This window comes from Alexandromys fortis, unplaced genomic scaffold (genome assembly GCF_014885135.2).
Source record: "Alexandromys fortis isolate MF-2015 unplaced genomic scaffold, M_Fortis_MF-2015_v1.1 scaffold_38, whole genome shotgun sequence".
Classification (NCBI taxonomy): domain Eukaryota; kingdom Metazoa; phylum Chordata; class Mammalia; order Rodentia; family Cricetidae; genus Alexandromys; species Alexandromys fortis.
Window position 1 is genome coordinate 6,908,773 of NW_026067916.1, and position 21,860 is coordinate 6,930,632.

At 40.8% G+C, this 21,860-nt stretch overlaps 1 protein-coding gene across 1 annotated transcript in view; it reads left to right on the forward strand.

The window, feature by feature from the left end:
* Positions 1-5,080: 5,080 nt before the first annotated feature.
* The window catches only part of Sema3e (semaphorin 3E), a 223,125-nt gene continuing 206,345 nt past the window's right edge, over positions 5,081-21,860 (forward strand). The window contains exons 1-2 of the mRNA XM_050139690.1: positions 5,081-5,231; positions 5,586-5,788. Coding sequence (XP_049995647.1) covers positions 5,674-5,788 — 115 coding nt within the window. The 5' untranslated portion in view covers positions 5,081-5,231; positions 5,586-5,673. The remainder of the gene's footprint in view (positions 5,232-5,585; positions 5,789-21,860) is intronic.

Genomic DNA, 21,860 nt, shown 5'->3' on the forward strand with positions numbered 1-21,860 from the left:
GTGTGTGTGTGTGTGTGTGTGTGTGTGTGTGTGTGTGTGTGTCATCAACTCAGCAGGGAGAGCAGTGGAGGCCCCCAAGGTCCCAGACAGAGGCCACGGCATCCTTGGAAAACATTGCAATAGCTATGGATGCTATTGTGTAGTTTTCAAATGCAGAGCTCTGTCATTGAAAAACAATTCTTGTAACCCACACAGAAAAGAAAATAGAGCCTGTACCTAAAAATTAAAGGGTTTGCAGACTGACTACCATCCACAGTCATTTCATCTTGCCAAAAAAAATGTGGCACGTGTAAACACTGTTCTCTGATTAAAAACCATTAAAGACATTTTAAATCATGAAAAACCCTCAAAAGAAGATGAGAATAAAGATTAAATCATAAAGTATTTGAAAATTTTACGAGGGAATTTTTAAATCTTTTTTCTCTCTCCTCTTCTCATTCTTTTCTGCTCCCCCTTCTCATTGTCCTCTCCTTCCTCCTCTTCCTCCTTCTCTTCCTCCTCCTCTTCTACTTTTCCTTCTCCTCTTCCTGGAATGACTAGGCTAAATGAAGGCTGACTAACTGACTTTCTTCTAAATGCTGGCTATTGAATGGTACCAGTTGCTGCTGGTGGCACACACATTTAATCCAGCACTCAGTAGGCAGAGGAATGGTACCAGTTGCTGCTGGTGGCACGCACATTTAATCCAGCACTCAGTAGGCAGAGGAATGGTACCAGTTGCTGCTGGTGGCACACACATTTAATCCAGCACTCAGTAGGCAGAGGCAGGCAGATCTCTATGAGTTCAAAGCCAGCCTGGTCTACAGAGCAAGTTCCAGAACAGCCAAGGTGACACAGAGAAACCCTGTCTCAAAAAACAAAAACAAATAAACAGACAAAAAAGAATAGTACCACTTGATCTCTTTCATGAAGGTGATTTTGCACTAGTGTCTTGTAAGACTACTACCAAAGAAAGCATAAAAGGGAGACTAAGTCAGGTATCTACTTGCCCTCTCCTTTTAAGCTACAGAATAGGGGAGGTAGGTGATGCAGCTGCTAATCACGTGAGACAAGGCAGTGTAACTGAACGGTCGAGCAAAGGATCAGCGGGTTCTGTCTGTAATATTCAGCCTCGGCCGTAGAAAGCAGCAGCTGCAGCATTGACGGGACACTTGAGATGCTCTGGCCTGGAGATGCTGGGCATAGCAGGGCTCGCACAAGCCGAAGAGGGATTAGGGAAGCAAAAATTCCATGGCTACCGTAAAGAAATTTTATCTTTAGTTCCAAAATGACTCAACACCACTGTTATTGTGGTACTATGGCCTATTAATAGCTTTAATCATGATGCCCTTGAGGTGTGGTTCCAGGTTGTTCATGGGCAAATAGTGTTTATGACATCATTTCTGTGTACAGGACTCAATTGGAAAAGTGGAAGACACTTCCCACCATTCCAGCTGTGACTCTAGCAATCAGTTTGCCTCCTATTTAGGCTCCAAGTTTCCACATCACTCTGTGGCTTTACTAGTGACTTCTGCTGGTCCCAGTGACTTCCACTGGTTCCAATGAATTTACCAGTGACTTCCACTGGTCCCCGTGACTTTACCAGTGACTTCCGCTGATCCCAGTCACTTTACCAGTGACTTCTGCTGTCCCAGTGACTTTCCCAGTGACTTCTGCTGGTCCCAGTGACTACCAGTGACTTCTGCTGGTCCCAGTGACTTTCCCAGTGACTTCTGCTGGTCCTAGTGACTTCTGCTGATCCCAATGCCTTTACCAGTGACTTCTGCTTGTCTCATTGTCTTTACTAGTGATGTTTCTGACAGAGAAGAAAGAGGGATGATGACTTTCTGATGTGTTTTCTGAGAGCAAGATTCCCAAAGCAGAGTAGGTAAAGCATGCAAAATATATTGCCAAATAAGTTTGTGTTATATGGTATGGTACATACTGACCACACACACACACACACACACACACACACCACCACCACCACCACCACCACCACCACCACCACCAACACCACCCAAATAGCATATGTTTTTGATTCCTGATCATATACCATCTGTTGTTTCTCTGAGTAGCTTCTCAGGCAACTGCCTCCACTATGATGATTCAGTAACCCAAGATCTTCAATTCTCCACCCCAATTCATTGTTTAGTTCTCTGCTCTTGCCACAGAAAAAACAGAGAAAGTAGAATTTCTTAAGAGTACCTATTCCATATACTCATATTTCTTTGGTCAGAATTAGGCAAATAGCTTCAGAAATTGCCAAGGCACTAGGAAGATCATGCTCTGAATGCCCCAAAAGAAAGATGGGATATTCCTGGTAGTCGCAACGAAGCCTAGTCTCTCAAAGTACACAAGGACATTTTAAACTGTGCAGAGATACCTGTTCACAATTTGTATTTGGTCTAGCACATACTTGAAAGATTTTAGTATGAGGCAACTCTTTTATTTTATATAAATTTGTTGGCTTTTACTTACCTATGCTGTAATAATAAAAATGGCAAAAAAAAAAACCCACACTCATGCCTAATGTTTAGATAACACTGTGAAAGGAATTTCTATAAACCAAATTTAATTTGTAAAACTTCACCCCACTTGAAAACCTTGTGTATAAATTGGAATTTTTTTAAACAAATATTCCACATGACTCACAAGACGGGCAGGAGTACCTACTGGGAAGGATTTTGCTAGAGGCCAGTTTCTCTTCTACTAATGAAATTGGGGGTCCAGCAATTAATGTGTCTACACCAATTGGAAGGACTTGGGACTTCTAGTCTTCTTCATTTCTCACCCTCCACCATCACCCCACATTTCCATATTGAGATTGGTCATGCAGTAAGATTAACATCAATGGGAGATTTAGAGTGTGACATTTGACTTGACAAGAATAACTTTATTACTGGCATTCGTTATCTGTTTTGTTCTATGACGTCTTTCTGTTGTTTAGACTGACGCCCTGCAGCATCTCAAGTCAAACATGGAATCACCAGATCCTGATGTCTATCCACGAGATCAGAAGTCCACAAAGACACTTTGCTCAGTGCTGATTTTATTTTTTCACCTCCTCTCCAATCCAATATTTTCCAAAGTAAATGTTAATCATTCACTGTAACTTTTATGTCCTAGTATATCTATATTATTCTTGGCTCATATGTAATTACTTAAAAAAAAATCCACTGCCCGAAATGTCATACTGAAGTGGTAACTTGAACGGCAAACCCACTTTTGAGGTTTGTTCTTAGCTTCTTTTACAATGTGAATGGCCAGTTTAGTTTCAAAGACTATTTCCGAGGAGTATCTGAAAACACTTGGAGGAATCTGAGAGTTTCAAAAGTTCCGGATGCTTAGTTAAACAGTATTGTTTGTTTGTTTATTTTTGTATCATCTATGTTTCCTCTTGTATACAGAGGAAGGTAAAGGCCCTAGAGAGGATTAAAAGGAAAACCCAATGGAAACTTGATGAACAAGAGCATGTTTTGTGGTGACCGAGGAACTGGTTACTGTGCTAATTGCTTTGAAATTGCCCTATAGTCACATTAAGGATGCTACGTAAATCTGAAGAAAATATTTAACATTAATAGTGTTTATTCCCCACTGACTTTGTGTCTTAATGAAATGGCTGTGAAGGCTAGCATTGCTTCAACCCATGCAAACCCAGCACAACTGCAGTCTTAAGTAGACATCAGTTGAATAAGTGTATTCATTTCAGTAAAGGGCACAAAGTCTACAGTTCCTGTCTTCCCCTAGAACCCTGCCCTTAGATAATGCTGATACAGTTGCTCTCTGTGCTCTGGCTACTTCACTTCTGGAATAAAGAGAGAGAGGACGGTGACGTTACAATATATCACAATTAGATCTGTAGCTCATCAGCCTGGCTTTTAAAGTACTCAAGTGCCTTAGGAGACCACCCCCTGTTAAAAGTCCCCACATACTTCAGGCTGTTTTAGTGTTAAATACTGTTTAGAACTTGTTATCTTTTGTAAACCTTGGAAATCTAATTATTTATAATCTCCAGTGACATTTACGTTTTAATAACTACACTCTGCTTGCATAAGAACATATCATCCTCTAAATATGGGTAAAGAACGCCTGGTTGTATCTTTTCGCTTATATGTGATGTAGGATATTGGAATGACCCAAGTTACCTTTTTGTTATAATCACAGAATTTTAAGCACATAATTCTAAATTCATTGCTGTACAGGATAAAGAATCGGAGAAAGTCCCCATAGCTGATATCAATTGTGTACCATTTAACTCTCGGCTGTCAGAGCAAACATCTATTGCAGCTTATTGCTCGCTTGAAATAATACAATTCATATCCATGCCAGCAGATCTAATGTTTGGTTTAGTTTTTTGAAACTGATTGAAAGTAGGTTGAGAAGTTGCCCTACTGTGTTACGCTTATTTACACAAACAGGGTGTCGTGAAAATAAACTCCAAAGAGTACACAGCACTGAGTTCTAAGGCGCTCACATCCTGCCTTCTCTAATGCCTGTCTCACACAGACCCACCGGGAAGACACACTCAACTTTACCATGGACACCTCACGGAGGAGCAATACCTCAACGTTTAATTTTTTCTTAAATTTGAAGTGAGATTTATTTTTCGCTTTATAAAGAATGAATCTAAGACAAATCCTTTCTTCCGTACTAAGCCGTTTATGAAACGAAGGCGCGCGGGGGGGGGGGGGGGGGGGGGGGAGGGGCATCCCTTTACCCTCCACTCAGGCTCTTTAAAAAAAAAAGCATTTTCCTCAGAAGAATCAAACATAGCATTTGTAAGGTGGAAGCGATACAGAAAGCTTGAATTGTGAGCAAGAGTCTGTGGAAAGAGTGAACAAATTAATTTGGCTCCTGGATGGTGGCAGAGGATTTAAAAAAGTGGATTTATTCAGGGATCGCCCTTGGTGAGGGAGCATTTAAAAGTCCTTCCCGAGGCCAAGTCCCAGGCTTTCACATTCTTAAATAATCGGGGTATTATGCAGGTTTTCCTGGCCACGCCCCGCCAGGGTGAGGACCTGTCTCCCGAGCCCGGCGGGCGCGTCACAGCCGCGGAGATGCAGCGGGGCACGTGGGCTGGAGACACTTCCTAGAAACGCGCGCGGGCTCAACCCTGCCTGAACTTTCCTGTAAACAGAGCGCTGACAGGCGGCATCCCCGCTGGGTGGATCCCGCGCTCCTGGCGCAAGTGGCACTTCTTGCTTTTAATTAGCGCGAGGAGAGGCGAAGAAGAGCTAGCTGCTCGGCAAGTCAGTGCAGGAGGCTGACTTCTGGGAGGCTTGGGGGAGGCTGGGGGAAGAGCCGGGGGAGGTTGCCGGTCGGCTCCGGCTGTTTTCTCAATGAATAGCTGGCGGGGAGATTGAAGCCAGTCCCAGCCTCCTCCTCACGCCCGCGGCTGGGGTGACGGCGACAGCTCCAGCCGGGACCTGGCTCTTAAGACGCGCTCCTTGGAATGGAATGCCCTCTTGCTCTGCGCTTCTAAACCACCGGTCCCGAGGAGAGGAAGGCTTTGCGGATCCAAATCTGCCCAGGGAATGGTACTTGGGAATGGTGTTTTTCTGATGACAACCCCCTCTGTTTGTGACAAAGCCTGTCGCCTGCAGTTGGCCCTGGAGGGAAGTCCTAAGAAGAACTGAGTCGATCCTGCCTTAAAGTGAGGCTGCCGAGGCTACGGGAGAGCCGGCACACACCATGGCACCGGGCGGACGCATCCTCACCTTGCTGTTCTGGGGTCACCTGCTGGAGCTCTGGACCCCAGGTCACACCGCGGACCCCGCCTACCCTAGGCTACGCCTGTCACACAAAGGTAAGTTCCCTTTCCGTATCCTTTTGTTAGGAAAATGCCCAAATGGAAAAGTCTCTTAACACAGGTCCATCATCTTCCGAGACCTCAAAAGTGCACCTGAAACCCACTGCAAAACTACCCAGGATAGGAAGCACCTCGAGTTAACATATCCTACCTCATCTGGAAAAAAAGTGTTAAATCACATGCCAACTTGGAGGTGTTATTTCTGCCCTAGAATTATCAGATATTATTCTTGAGAAGTTCACAGAACTGAGAAGGTGGGGCACAGTTGCTAATAGCTGGAAAGGCTGAATCCACCAAGTGAGCAGTAGGCACTGAAATAACACCACTTGCATTATGGGAGCTATATGGGACATGCTTTGAAAATAGAAGTACACTTTTTTTTTAATTTGGGTATTTTGTTTGTTTTCTTTATTATGAGATTGAGAGGAGGAGAACATTCCTGAGGGGGAAAAAATGATACCACCCCCATGTAATAACATGTGATGTTATTACATTTAATGACTGACAACTAATACAAATTAGCCTTCACGCTGAGATGGCTATTTGAATAATGTGATATGTGGCAAAATAAAGCAGCCTATTGGCAATCATGGTAAATTGACTTACATTTTAGTATGCACTCGTCCTTGCTTCTAAATGTGCATTATTCTTATTTTTAGTGACGGTCTAGCAGAGTTTATTTTATCTATCTATCTATCTATTTATTTAATTCCGCACTTAGGTCTTACACAGCCACATCATATTCATAAATAAATGATCATAAAGATGATAGGTTTTGCATCAGGACCAGTCCAAATCAATTACGAGTCCTCCTGTCAGCAAGCAAGCAAGGGACAAAACCTGTTTTAGGAGGAAGGGATTTTGTTGACTTCAAAGGAACTGGTAATAAATTGTTGGGAATGAAGTATTCATTGCCACCACCAGTTAAGACAGAGAACAGATGCAATAATAAGTGTTACATAAGAGCCTTTTTTTTCTTCCCAAGCTGAGTAAGCTCTTAAATTGTCTTTCACTATGGAAAGACAGAACCTGTACTTTTGGGTACAAGGTAGAAGCTGGAAATAGCAGGTCTGAGTTTTGTATGGCATACATGGTCTTTATGTCTTCTTATTGGACAGCAGGAAATGTATTGGGGATTGTAGAAATTTCTCCTCTTAATGCTTAAAACTATGGATATGTTCTTGAATTAGATAATTTTCTTGTTATATTATGTAGTCAGTACCAAAAGGTTTAAAAATATATGAACACTACCTCTGTAAAGTATATGAAATATAGTGTCCTGAATTAACAAATTGCTTTTGATTTAGGACGTTATATTATGATAGTTATCAAAGTCTCTGCTAGAAGTTGTAGCCAAATATATCCTGGTGCCAAATGAATGGGAGGGAATGTGGAAAATGAGGATGCCAGAAATAAAAAGTTGATTCTGTTTCTTATAAGTAGTATTTATTTTAGAGCTATTATCAATGAGTTTTTTTTCCTAATTTCTTTTTTCTGAGCATAAATTGTTGGTATACATGAAGCTCACTTTTCATATTGATTTTATGAAAAAAATAAAATCATAAATTTGCAGGAAAATGAGTGGCCTTGGAAAGCATACCGTTAAGGGAGGTGACCCAAACTCAGGCAGAAAAACACTGTATATCTCCCTGATACGTGGGTCCTACCCTATAATGTGTGCTGTGCTTCTGTAAACAGGAGCAAGTGTAACGAACTTTAGGTGTAGTATGGCATTTAGACAGCAGACCCAAGGAAGGGTCATATTAGGTGATGAAGAAGGCCGGAATGCAGGCAAAAGGACACATGAGTCATGGAAGAGGATTGATTGAATTGAAAGCTAGTTTTTTCCTCCTAGCTTCAACTCTGCCATAATTTTTCTTTTCTGTTTTTTTTTTCTGTTTTGTGGTGGAAAACGGAATAAAAATGTAGAAAGAGAAGAAGGAAAAGCGAGTGAGCTGTCAGTTTTGACATGCTGCGAATCTGTTAGGCCTTCTATTAACCTTTCTGCCCCAGGAGTGCTTGGCTTTTGATAGCTCAGTATTAGTATGTTTTCCAAACTGTCTCATCTGATTTGGAGATTACGGTTTGGTCAGTGTACCAGAATTACATGGGAGAGCCGATCTTATTTTTATACTTTTATCGCGCTCGTCTTCAAGATGTCTCTGTTAATCAGAGAGATGACTGTAAGTGATGTTATGAGCTGTGTCGTGTGTTGTCGTCGAGAGGAGCTGCTAGTATCTGTGTGTACGAGACAGAAAACTCCCTCAAGATTTCTCTTTGGCATTTCTTCACCTTTTTTTCGGGACGAGCTAAACAGACACTTTTATGGTGGTGATTTTATACAAATGCTTGCTGTACCACAGGTGCCTCCGTGACAGGGGAATCAAAGAATGTCAGAGCAAGGACACCCAGTTTGGCCAGCATAAAATGAGCCCCTTGCTCCTCCACACTCTGGAATTCAGGAGCTGTTCCAGGAGTCTTCAAATATTAGGAATAGTTGAGTGCAGGTTAATCATCTGAAGTAATTGAATGGCGGCAGTAATGTTGGTTTTTCAGTAGGAAGAGGATTTAAGCCATTAATATTACCAACGGATGTTCTTTTTTTCAAATAAGATATATGGGCGTCTAGGGGACAGCACCTCTCTGTTGCTGCCTGACCCCACCAGGTAACACTGTCAGCTCCCTAGATGTGGCCTGTGGTATGCATCCATCATTCTTCTCCTGACAGTGGTCTATACCGTGTGCGAGAAGGGTGGGAGAAGGGCAGTCATTTTTCTTACACCCTCTACTTCCAAGATTGGGGGGGGGGGAATCTTTCCGAGAAGGAGAGCATTTAACTGTCATGCGCATGTCAGGCTTTGTCAGGCGCAAAGCCTGAGTTAATTTGTCTGAATGTGTGTTCAGAAAAATATCTGGAAACCCGCAAATCCCTTCATTTTCCTTCTGCTCTTCTGCCCATCTGGCAATGGCTTGTTCTTTTCCGGAAGAAGGCTACTAAGTAGGGAGGGAGTATGGAATAGAGAGCGCCTTCTAGTTTATTTCCAGGCATTCTTCACCTATGATCGGAGGTACTCATATTTTGTTCTTCTTACTATCTCATTACTCGGAACATGTGTCAATCTGGGACAAGCAGAGAACATGAAAAGACAGGGGAATTCCTATTCAGAACATACGTGTCTGTCTTGTTGAAATTTATAAGAACAAATAAGCTTAGTTAACAAATGAAAACATAGTTGGGAGATGGTGGCGAAAGCCTTTAATCCTAGCACTTGGGAAGCAGAAGCAGGCAGATCTCTTGCTTTGAGGCAGTCTGGTCTGCAGAGTGAGTTTCAGGGAAGAAAAGATGCTATCTCATTCTGAAAGAATTTTCAGTCAAGAAGTCAAGATCTGAGTAGCGTTGAGGTTGACTATATAAGGCAAAAATTTTCAAGTTGGAGAGTAGTCATGCTCCGTGTGCACTTAGTTGTTCCCGTGAACGAAGATGGCATTGATAAGATTAATAAAGAACGCACTTTCTGTTCAAAGAGCTCTCCTTGTGATCCTCAAGAACGAACGAATGGAAAGAATAAGAAGTCCTGAAGACCTGAGTGGTTCCACATCCGTGTCTGCTCTTTCCTTATCTGTCACCATCCTGCATTAATGAGGTTACTGGGAAAACAAAAATAACCTTCTTGATAAAGGAGTTGAGAGAAGGAAAAAACAAAAAAACCAATTAGCAAAAAAGCAATCACAGTATCTGTAGAAAGATCTGATCAATTCAGTCAGGAACAATCCATCAGGGAGTCTGGAAGACAGGAGCTCAACGTCCTCCTGAGGAAGAATGGTCACAGAAGACACAGAGAGTGGTGTTTCAGCAAAAGAGTGTTCTCCTAGGATCTTTGGGGAACAGACAGTTAGGCCAAGATGTGTTGACGTTATAAACGGAGCCTTTGAAGGGACACCCATACACATAAATCCTGCCCTAGAAAGTGTTAAGCAGTGTGTCTGTATTTAGGCATTCTGACTGATCTGCCACAGTCACAAGAGCTCAGGATGTGACATCAGCAGCCTCCATCCAATGCCCTACTCTTGCTCAGGATGGCAATTTGCGCATCACTGTAAAAAAATACAGGATGCCGTGGGGCCCTTCTTGCATATTTCTCTAGGGTTGGAGAAGATCTACAATACTAGAGAATGTACTTTATAATCTAAAATTGAATATATTACTAATATTTCTTGCCAACTACTGTGTTGATTGTTGTGGAAGGCAGCAAGTTCTAAGGGAAGTGACCGTTGGCAATGGAGGGAACATAGATATGAACAAGTGTTAAAACAGTGCTGCCGTACAGGGAGAAAATGTGATGGATGATCGCCATCTTCCATACCTTAGTTATGCCAACTTAGAAGATCAATATATATATATATATATTGATCACTAAAATACAATTTAAGGAAAGCTTTGTATGATTGTCCTGGAGACTGATGTTTATTTTCTATCCCGAGTAACTAAAAATTAAAATAAAATAAGGCAGTAACTAAGCTATTATTTCCTGACCCAACTCAAAGTTTGGTTTCAGTCAGTAACTAAGCATTATCAGTAGTGATATTAGTCACACATCTGTGGGTGTTAATAAATAAAAACTGGTCATAAGGCATGATTCATAATCACAGTAGTTAAGTAGGACTAAGGAGTGAACATTAACCTCCATGCCAGACTCTATCGGGGAGTGTTGGCGAGAATGACACGGTGGCTTTCTTAACCAACAGTTTATGTTAAGAAATAAAGATGGAACAAAATGCGAACGATGTTTCTTTGAGCTTGGGCTTACGCAAAAATGCTTTCTGTAGAAAAATTCTGTGTAAGTAATAAGTAAGAATAGAACTTATTGAACTTTTATTTTTGTACTTATCGGATGCTACATGGATATTGGATCAGTACATCAGTCATTTCATGAATCACTCAGTTCTTGCATGGATAATGAAGATCACAGAGGAAAAACAGCTATTCTTTCTTAGAGAATTGAAGGAGCCTGAGAATCAGGGTTAGAAAAGGCCACAGAAGAAGTTTATTAATGAACTAGATGATAATTTATGTGTGTATAGCTATCTAAGAATTTTTTGAGGGCAATTTTCTATATGGAAAATAAGATTTATGCCTGCTCTTGATTAATAAATATATACAATAAAAATCAGAATGAAATAAAGTATTCTTTTAAACCTTTATTTTGCCATACTGTTGTCTCACTAGTCAAGCTGAATTTGTCACTTAGCCTCAGGGTATTTAGTCTCTTTTTTTCTCTTCCAGAGATGAGATCACTTCTCAATTCCATGCTTTAATTCTGTGTTCACATAATAAACTGCCAAGATATTAACTTAGTGGTTGCTGGGAGAAATTGCTAGCAATCTGTTGAGTCAGTTTTCTTTCATTAGTGATGTCTAAAGGGTTCATTGCAGGTTTCTGGATAGGAGAGTGTGTAAAACTTTACTCCTTTATCTTAAATGTTTTGTGGTTTCCTAGAGGAGTTTGGTCAGCAAGAATCCAGTAAGGCACTCTGTAGATGCCCATCCCCATTCAGACACCGTCATTCCTCTCATAAGTGGCCCTCAGTTTTACAGTTCAAAGCAAAGCCGTGCTGAAATGAAATTACTCATAATATCTTCTATGGGTGCATAGTGACGATTTAGATTTCTTTTTTAGTTCCAATGTCAGTGTTGCTAGTTCACACCTGATGCTTCAGAACGCTCAATAAATTGTGTAAGGCAGTGGTTGGTTATGGTAAATAATGGCTTCCATAACAGGATTTGAAACAGAAAAATATCAAGGTCTTTAGGTATTCCTTAGACGTAAACAAGCATTGTTCTTTGCATACATCCTAAAGATGGCAATGACAATACATTTGTAGGGGACTTATTCTCAACTTGTTAAAAAAAAAATGTCAGCACCATGTGTAAATCAGAGGTTTCAGATTCTGCTGCTGAGGGAACATTTCTTTCAGGACTACTGATTCCAAGAGCCGACAGCTCCTCAGCATTGATGCCTTGTCTTCCTATGAGCCTGTGGTAGTCAAAGCAATCGATTATTCAAAAACACCTCTGCCTTTTGAGATTCTAATGCAAAGATCACAGCCTTTCCTCCTATTAACATTATACTCTGACCTAGTAATCTTTGCCTTTCAATGGCCCACAAAAAATACAAGAGAAATTCACTAGTTTCCTTGAAGGCTTTTTGTTTTTGTTGTCTGAGACAGGGTTTCACTGTGTAGTACTGGAACAGTTAGTCTCCTGGCTGTCTTAAACTCATTATGTACACCAGGTTAGCCTCAAACTCAGATCTGCCTGCCTCTGCCTCCTGAGTGCTGCTGGGATTAAAGGCGTGCGCCGTCATGTCTGCCCCCTGCTTGAAGCTTTTTAACCTGAAAAGTGAATTCCACATCTATCCCTGGTAACTAAATTCTCAGCCATCAGTGTTCTCTGCCCATGGGCTTAGAATGATCAACAGAACAAATATTTAAGGCCCAGACATTACAAAACACTCTCACATTCTTATTTTGATGGCCTCAATCTCCCTAGTTTTTGATGAAGCATGCCTAATTCAAACCTAGCTTCTGTTGCATGGCGTGAGCAAGTAACTTTTATTTAGTGAGCATGAGTCTCCTCAGTTTTAAAGCAATGTAGTGTTTAATTTGCAGATCATGAAGGATCAGAGAAGAAGACAGAAACTGATGAAGCACAATACTTTACCCTTAGGTAGCTTTTCCAAACTGACTCTGTGAACCAGAGGTCAGTCCGAGAGCATCATCTACGCTGGTTTTCCTTTTTAACTGTAAAAATAATCATGCTCAAACTCTTAGCTTCCAATTTAAAATAAGTGTAGATACTCATCATAGGTTTTCACTAAAAGCAAGATTTTTTTTATTAAAGTCAGTTCCTACTGTTGTAGATGGCTACACGTAGTATAGAAGTTGGTGTCTTTGTAATTTAAGTTACTGCAGAATTAATTTGTTAATAGTTTAAAGGAAGTTGGAACTTTGGAGGCAGCAGATCAAATCCTAAAAATGCCTACCTAACAAAGGTAATTGTAGACCCAACATTGTAAAGCACAATAGGGCTGATATTACAAAAGCCAGACCACACTGAGCAAGCTTAGTCTAAACAGTGTCCGGGTAGGCGGCTATCAGCTCAGCACGTGTTGTTTGCTTTGAAAGTGAAAGACAGCCTTAAGCTCTGCCTTCCCGGGACAAACAAGGTCGGGTGGCGGGGATGGGACTGACTCCCTTCACCAGCTGGACTTCAGCAAGTGCCCGTCGCCGCAGGAGTAAGGCATAACACCTTGGACACTGTGATCGCCAAAGCGGGGTGTGAGGGGTGGTGTGTGAAAGGCTCCGGGGGAAACTGAGGCATGCTGAGCAGCTGGTTATGGCTCCTTCCGTAAAGCTCACGTTAGAAGAAGGGCTGAGCCTTGCCCGGATGTCCACCTCCTTTCCCCGTGGTGAGGGAAACAGCAGGGCTTCAGGAAGTCCTTTCCCGGCATCCCTCGCTTTCCCATCTATGTGTAATCCTCGCATTTTTTCTTTCTAAACACTACTTTGCACGCATATTCCATTTTTGGGCAATCACAGGATCCCTCCTTTTTTGCCAGTTGGGTCCTCTGCTACATACCATCTCTCTTCCGGGTTGTTTTTTTCTCATATAGGAATTCCTTATCTTTTCCTCACTTTAGGCCGACAAATGAGAAGCAAACAACTTGTCGAGAATGACATGTATTCATTCATCCTCAGTTGCCCTTCAAACTTCATTTTATTTTTGTTATTTAATTTGATGACCAGAAAGCAAGATAGAGCTTTAAATCAGAAAAAATTACAATTATTAGGTAGTCAGAATTCGTTGAAATTCATCTTCTAATGAAATATTAGATGGATAACTCACTGGATAATCAGACATCTAATCTCCTTTCTCTAGCCTGTTATTTTCAGGCTGGTAGCTGATGCTCAACGGTACCAAGAGATTGAGGCAATGGCAGCATGGGGGAGCTAAACTTGAGTTAAGGGAAAGACAGACCTACTGACTTCTGTGCTCTCAGTTTTTTTGAGCCTTAGCTTCGGGAACGTGAGAACAAAAGGAGGGCTTTCTTTTTAGGTTTCTGTGGGGGCACAAAATTGCTAAGAATAAGTCCCACCGGTGATTTCAGGCGGCCAGTGCTCCACAGCCCCACAGAAGAAGAGCAGCAAAGAGAAGGAGAATAAAGTAGCGAGAGAATAGCAGCCAGCCTCTTCTGACCCATCATCTCTTGGAAACGAGGAGGCTGAAGCGGGCTTCAAATTCTGAGTTCAAAACGTACTGTAGATCAAAAGGCCAAACAAAACGGATTCTCTCCATTGCTTGCTGTTATTTACCACTCCTGATTGCTTGTTTCCTGAGTGCAGTTTACTGGGGACCACGTGCTGGTCCCTTCCAGTTCCCCAAATGCATGGACTCATTTCTTCTCTGATAGCCTCCCTGTATGTCTGATTTCTCCAGATTCTTTAAACACGACAGGACTTGGGAAACAGTATTCTGTGTTGAAAAGCGTTCGGATGAACAATTTTTAAAATTTTCGGATTTGAGTCTGCAGTGTATCTTATTCCTACTTCCTGATTCTTGCAAACACATTGAACAACTCTGAGATTCACTTTCTTGAGGGTTAGAAAGAAGCCAATAAAGCTACTCTGTCCCAAGTGATGGCTATAGAAAAGTGCACCACAACCTAGAAATATGTAACATATAATTTGATATTGTGATGTTTATACTGTTCCTTAGTTTGTAGAATTGCCTTTACGTTACGTAAAGTCAAGATAGAGTTGTTTGTGTTGCCATTGTATAGGGAATAAAATTACTTATTTAAGTCATTTCTAAAGCCTGTACTTATGGCATGGGTGTCTACCATCTATGGAATTTCAAATGAAAATATGTTTAGTTGCCTTCCACATTATGGCCAAATAAAGTCCACCTTGTTCTAGAGCTCCTGCTAACTACATCATCCTAATGTCTAAATTATAGGACTGGTCTTGAGACCACAGCATAGAAGTTGAGCTATAGTACGATTCCCTGATTAGTTTTAATTGAGCATGATGTGTTTGCACTTAGTGATTGCAGTTTAGCATATGAAAATATTCTGTTCATTACTGATGTTGTAGATTGGAGACATATTTCTATTTTAAGTTCAGAAGTCTGGTCGATTATGGAGAAGCTTTCTGTGAAATTTCAGAACATGTATATCTCACATAGGACATTTTCCCTGGACCAATAACAGAATGATTTCACCAATGTTTAATCCATGTGCTCCGAATCTTATCTCCCACTGGAAATGTAGAAGCTTTTAGCTTTCCCAAAAAAGATGGGTTAATTCAACAATGTCTTATTCTTTGAATGACTGTTGAAGCTTTATCAGTGTTTAGACACTGAGCACGAAGCTAGGATTCTAGAATGTAGGAAAGAAACTCTTTTAGGACTATGAATGGTGTGGTGAGGGCAGCAAAAGTTTGCCAGGTAAAACTAAAGATATCTAAATGTGGCATGGGTGTTGGCTAACAATTACACATCCATATTGGTTCATCAGCTGTGATGTTACCATTAGGTAAACAATTAATAAATGGAGAACTGGGTCTAGGGATATGGGAACTTCTTTTGTTAACTTCACAATCTTCCTATGAACCTGAACTTGTTCTAAGATAAAGTTCTTTCTCTTCTCTCTTTAGTCTCTCTCTCTCTCTACACACACGCACGCTACCACACACACACACACACACACACAGAGGGAGAGAGGGGAGGGAAGGAGGGGAGAGGGAGAGATAGAGAGAAAGACAAAGAGAGAACCTTATACAACCCTATTCCTAAGAGACCCAAGACGTATTTGTGAAGAGACTTATCACGATAAAGGAAGACATTTTTATGTACTAAATGTCAAGATGAGGAAGATGAGGTCTAAGGAAGTACAGAGCTTTGACGGAAAGGCGAACTGGAACGTAGTCTGGATGACTAGTGAGTGAGTGGTGGGCCAGAAGCCCTGAGCCAGTCATTTGCATTTTCTCTCTCTAGCATCCTGCTGTGCTCTCAGTCCTCCCACTGATGATCCTGTCAGAGATCCCTCTCTACTAGAGATCCACTTCACCTCAATTACCTCCCTCATTTCTATGTGAGTCTGAGGAATTTTCATTTATTTAGCGTGAGTAATGCGTTATTAATGAAAATTCAGGTAGATTTGCAAATTAAAAAAAAAACTCTTCCTTTGTGTACATGTGTGTGGGCTTATGTGCCGTGACCAGTGTGTGGAGATAAAAGGACAACTTTGGGGGGCTTACTTTCTCCTTCTACATTGTGCCCCTGGGAATCTAACTCAGGTCATTAACACTGGCCGCTTGTTCTCCTGGAACAATCTTGCCTGTTCTGACTCTGAATTTTTTCTAGCAGTTACAGGATTTATTGTTTATTTTGATTCTAATGAATGTTAGTTTTGCAATATAACTAATTACTTATTTGAATACCTATAATATATTTGCCCTAAATGATGACATTAGTATCATCTATTTAAATTTTGGCTGGAGGCCACTTCTAAAAATGCTCCTAATAGATTGAAGAAAATGAGCCAGGCAGTGGTGGCACACGCTTCTAATCTCAGCACTCAGGAGGCAGAGGCAGGCGGATCTCTGTGAGTTCGAGGCCAGCCTGGTCTACAAAGGCTAGTTCCAGGACAGGAACCAAGAGCTACGGAGAAACCCTGTTCCGAAAATTCAAAAAAAAAAAAAAATGAGCCAGGCAGTGGTGGCACACGCTTCTAATCTCAGCACTCAGGAGGCAGAGGCAGGCGGATCTCTGTGAGTTCGAGGCCAGCCTAGTCTACAAAGGCTAGTTCCAGGACAGGAACCAAGAGCTACGGAGAAACCCTGTTCCGAAAATTCAAAAAAAAAAAAAAAAAAGATTGAAGAAAATGAAACGATTGGAGAACACCAAAGACAGAAAAGTAAGGAAAATTTATCTTTCCACTTCTTCAAAAGGCCTCGATGGCTTCAGGTTCTTCCTTTGGACAGTTCTGGAAAGGAACCCAGAGGGCTTTAAAACAATCCGGAATCCATTTGAAAGATGCCGTTTGAGGTTTCCACAGGAATGGTCTGAATCCATGGGGGCTAGACACCTGACGGGTTGCTTCATCTGCTCTCATTGTTCCAGTCATGGTCTCCCATTCTGTGTAATATCCTGTTGATGGCCACACTGATAAATGCTGAAGAAACAGATGCAAAGAAGCACTAAAGGAAAACTGTGACCTCAGCGCTGGAGAAATCGTTGCGAGAGAGCCATCGCTCGCTCGTCCAGCATTTTGGTTGTGAAGCCTTGTCCTACCTTCATGGACCAAAGCAAAGTGCTTTCTTTTTTTTTTTTTTTAAAGATTTTTAAATTTTTTTTATCAGTTTGTCCTTGGGAGGGGTTGTTTGATGCATAATTGGATCCTGCTGTTTTTGGTTTGTCATTATTTGTCATATCTCCAATGAAGAAAGACGCTTAAAAGAAAATCCACATTAGCTCATAATTGAGAAATAGATGGTTATTTATTTAGGGTAGACTCACAAACCAGAATCCTCTGCTTGAAAGGAGATCAGAAACCGAATCCCACAGCCAGAAAAGAGGCTGGATGTATGCTTTACATCAGCATAAATAGTATAAGAGGCCACGCCCCAGTGGGCGGGTAACCACTGGCTGTTAGACTTTCTACAGCGCTCCACATCTCAGGCAAACCCACAAAGTCCGTGAGTAACAACAGTAAAAATGAAGAAAGGTAAAAGATTATTCAACCTCAATACTTCAGCTGTATATGTTATACATAGTTCTAGCTGGATGAGAAGTATAGGTCAAATATTCAAAATACGATTCATTCTCAGAGGAGTTACTAATACTTAAAACATAAATTGAAATAAAAACAAATTTTCACAGTCAAATGTTAAAAGATTTCCTTACGAGTATATTTAATTATCTGTATCATTGTATGTCTTCACTAATGTGAGAACTTAAGCTATTTCCCTTCTATTATGTCCAGAAAGAAAAAAAAATAAGGGACTGGAGAGATGGCTCAGTGGTTAAGAGCACTGGTTGCTCTTCCAGAGGTCCTGAGTTCAATTCCCAGCAACCACATGGTGGCTCACAACCATCTGTAATGAGATCTGGTGCCCTCTTCTGGCATGCGGGCATACATGGAGGCAGAATGTTGTATACATAATAAATAAATAAATAAAAATGAAATAAAAAAATGAAAGGAGATAGGAAATACTGGAATGGATTTAAAATATCACTTTAGCCACTTAAAATATCAGTCAATACTAATTTGTTAAAGTAATGAGAAATGATTAGTTAAGCTTCTGTGACATTAATATACTTTAATTTCCTTATAACTTTCTACAGCAAAATTCAAGGAACTATAGTAAGAAAAATATTACCTTTCAGTTAATTATAATTCCACTTAACAGAAATAAATTCTATCTCCATCATTATATTTTTCAGATAAAGGCAATAGTTATGGGTTAGTTGGGCATTGCTTTTAACAGATTTTCTTTATGTTAGTTTTTTTTTTTTTACATACTGCACAATGAATATTCTCAAATTGAAGTCAGATATATTTTAGGATTGTGGAACAATGCAGATATTAATAATAAATCATCAGGGTGGGGTGGCATACACCTTTAATCCCAGCACTCAGGAAGTAAAGATGTGGGTTCAAGGCTAGCCTAATCTACAGAGAAAGTTCTAGGATTATCTGCATATCCAGAGCTATGCAGATAAACTCTGTCTCAGGAAGACAATGGGAAAATCTATACCAATGCCTTTCGCTAATAAGGGAATGCTTTCTTAGAAAGACATCCAGTCCTTTCTAGTGTTAGATGCTGTAAAATAATTGCTCTGCTGGGATTTTATTGCATGTGGTTTGCATCCAGAGCTCATGTCCTAGACAACTCCATTTCTGTATTAGTGAACATGCAATAACCACAGTGTGATGTCCTGTTTCAAGAATGCTCTTTGCCTTCCACTGCGAGCTCATTTCCTCTGGATCATTAGAACAGACTCAGAATTGCTCCCAGCTTGCACGTCCACATAGTGACCAGGAGGGAATGGAGAAGTGCTATTGGCCTAGTTCTATAAGAGATGGGGAAAGCTCTGTCTCCCTCGGTATGCTCTAGGAGGTCTGTCCATACCACAGTGTGTTGTAACATCGCTGTGGCACCTCACTCCTGAGCCCACCCGCAGCCTGCCTCCCAAATTTCCGTTCACAGTGCTAGCCTCCGCCACTGCCCTTTGTCTTGCAGACTCCCCCCCCCCCCCCCCCCCCCCCCCCCCCCCCCCCCCCGCACTTTCCAGCCCAGCCCAGCTGCCACTACTGCGGCAGGTTGTTCGCTCCTACTCCCCCGCCTGCTCTCCAAGAGATGGCAGCCAGAGGAAGGAATAACAGCTGGGATTGGCTTACTCTGGCATCCAAATAATTTGGGGTGGGCCCATTCCTAACTTTATTTCATTCAGTTTTATAATCTTTCCTTCTGCTGATCTTTACAGAACAGATAAATGATATTTTTCTAAAAACGTTGCTCACATCTGCCCATCTTTTATATCTGTCCATTCAACTTGGAAAATTATTTTATTTTACACATTGTTGTTTTCATCCCGTTTCAAAGACTACTTAGAAAACAAATAAGATAGGGAGATTTTATTGCTGTGATTTTTTTAAAGACATAATAAATAACACTTGTTTCATTGGTTAGATAAGGATTAAAGGAAAGGACTTGCTAATGTCATCAGAACAGGGCTTGGCACGTAGTTATTGCTAAGCTGGTATTTGATAGGAACGGAGAGAGTGGGAAAACTGGGGGGAGGAGGGAGGAAGGTGCTAGGTAGGGATGGAGAGTTGAGTAAGAACTGCACAATTGAAAACATAATCGTACTTAGGCAATTAAAACCAGTATGGTGTATTTAGCCTTTTATCGACTTAAAATTATAAAATAAAGTAAAATCACAAGTGAAAAAAGAATGGCATGGTTTAGGGAAGCTTTTGTATTTTTATTCATATTGAGAAAGTTTTGGATATGTGAAATTCCCTGATTACTGCCCAATGTTCTCAGAAATCAGGTCTGTGGCCTCTAAGCAAGTGTTCAGGTGGCCGGCCGCACATCTGCCATGTCGTACTTACTTGTCCAGTGTAGCTTTTTAATAGTCCAGTGGAGGAAAAAGCAATTGTCCATATATCTCCAAGCTGATTAACTACATCTCTCTCCATCTCCCTCTACTCGAATCCCTCCAGGACATGAGGCGAGGCAGATCGATAAATATTTAGTTAGTTCCTGTGGCCTTCTGCTGTAGGGGAATACATATATTTCTCTTCCCGTGGAGATTATAAAGACATTGTCCATGCTCTGGCCATGTTCCTGCTGGCCAGCGTTCCTCTTTGTGTTGCCCACCGCATTTCCTCATCCAGGGAGGTCTGCCTTGCTCAGGGGACGTGCTTGTGAGCAGCGACTTTTATTTATCAAGGCCACCTGAGTTGACACGTCTTATTTGTCAAATATGCTTTCTATTCATTTGCATTGAAGTTGCTGTCAGCCCTTCTGAGGGCTTTGCATAGCCCCGGTGAAGCCAGCCCTTTTCTTGATTTCCTATGTGTGGTTTCTCATCGAAGTCCAGGGAGGCCCTCTTCCACTCTTCCAAGTTGTGTAGCTCCTAAGCCTGATGAAAAGCAGTACCTGAGGTTCCGGGAGACATCCCTTCATCCAAATTGTCGGTTTCTCCCTAATTTACTTGACATCATCTGTACATTTATTACCTTCAGAAAGCCCAGGTAGAAATTACAAAGCTTGACTGCTTAAACAATGCTTTCGACGTTATTTCCTCTAAGATAAAATACACAGATCATGGCTCTATTTAAATACCAGTATTTGGAAAGAGACTCCAGACACTTTCCTCATTAGATAATATACTATATATGCTTTGGGCTTTTCTGGGACATGAAGACCAATAAATGTCACTGCTGCTTCTTTAAATAAATGTTGTAAAATTATTTACATAATTATATTTATTGAAATACGAATTTGAAATTGGTTAGGATGAAGACCCAGAAGCTTTCTTCACAGATGAAATAGACAGGAGATTTTAGAAATGTCTGAACAAATTTTTATATAAAAGGAATCTGGAATGGTCACCGTAACAGAATGGCAGAATTAAAATATCACCATAGCTGTGATTGCTTAATTTCATAACTTTAATTTGCTGTCATTTTGTAGATTTGCCAGTCTCTCTGGGTATTTGTAACAAGTCCTGTGTTTTAAAAAGAGGCATATGATTTTTTTTTCAGAAAAAAATAATGTTTTTATCATTAACTGCTTGTAAGTCAGACAGAAAGATAATGGAAATCATTCTTGAGAAGATTTTACATGTCTAAAGTATTCTTTGTTTCTTCTGCATTAAAAAAAATGTCTAGGCTAACCAAATTTCCCCGTAGTTTTGAATCTTTTTTCCTTATACTATTTGCTTCACCAATGTTAGGTTTCTATATTACCAGTCCACACACTGCATGTAGTTTTCCTTGTTTTACTATGCAGGAGCAATGCCAAAGGAATATCCTGTTACTCATCAAACAACGTCAGGATAATGCAGATTTCACATAACTGTGTGATCACTGCCACACTGTCGCTTTAGATTCATAGACTGGAGGCTTTCAAAATTCTACACTGTGATAAGTGATCTCTTGATCAATCCTTGAAGGTTGCAGGTGACAGACTCACTCATCTGCAATAATTCATATTTGTTTAAGAAGCTGGGGTTACTTTACACTAACAGTAAGGAGCCCTTAGGTGCCTTCCAGTCTATTTCATTGTATTTCTTACATGCAAGTTATATACGTTGATGAAAAGATCATACCTTTATTTAATGTGACAGTCATATCCGTCTGAGGAAATGGAAGAATAATCACACACATTCATTCCTGAATATACTATAGTTTATGTAGGTAATTTTATTACTATAGATCATCTGAGTTGTTCCATTTCCTCTTATAGTATAAATACTCTTGTGTTTTTGTTTGTGT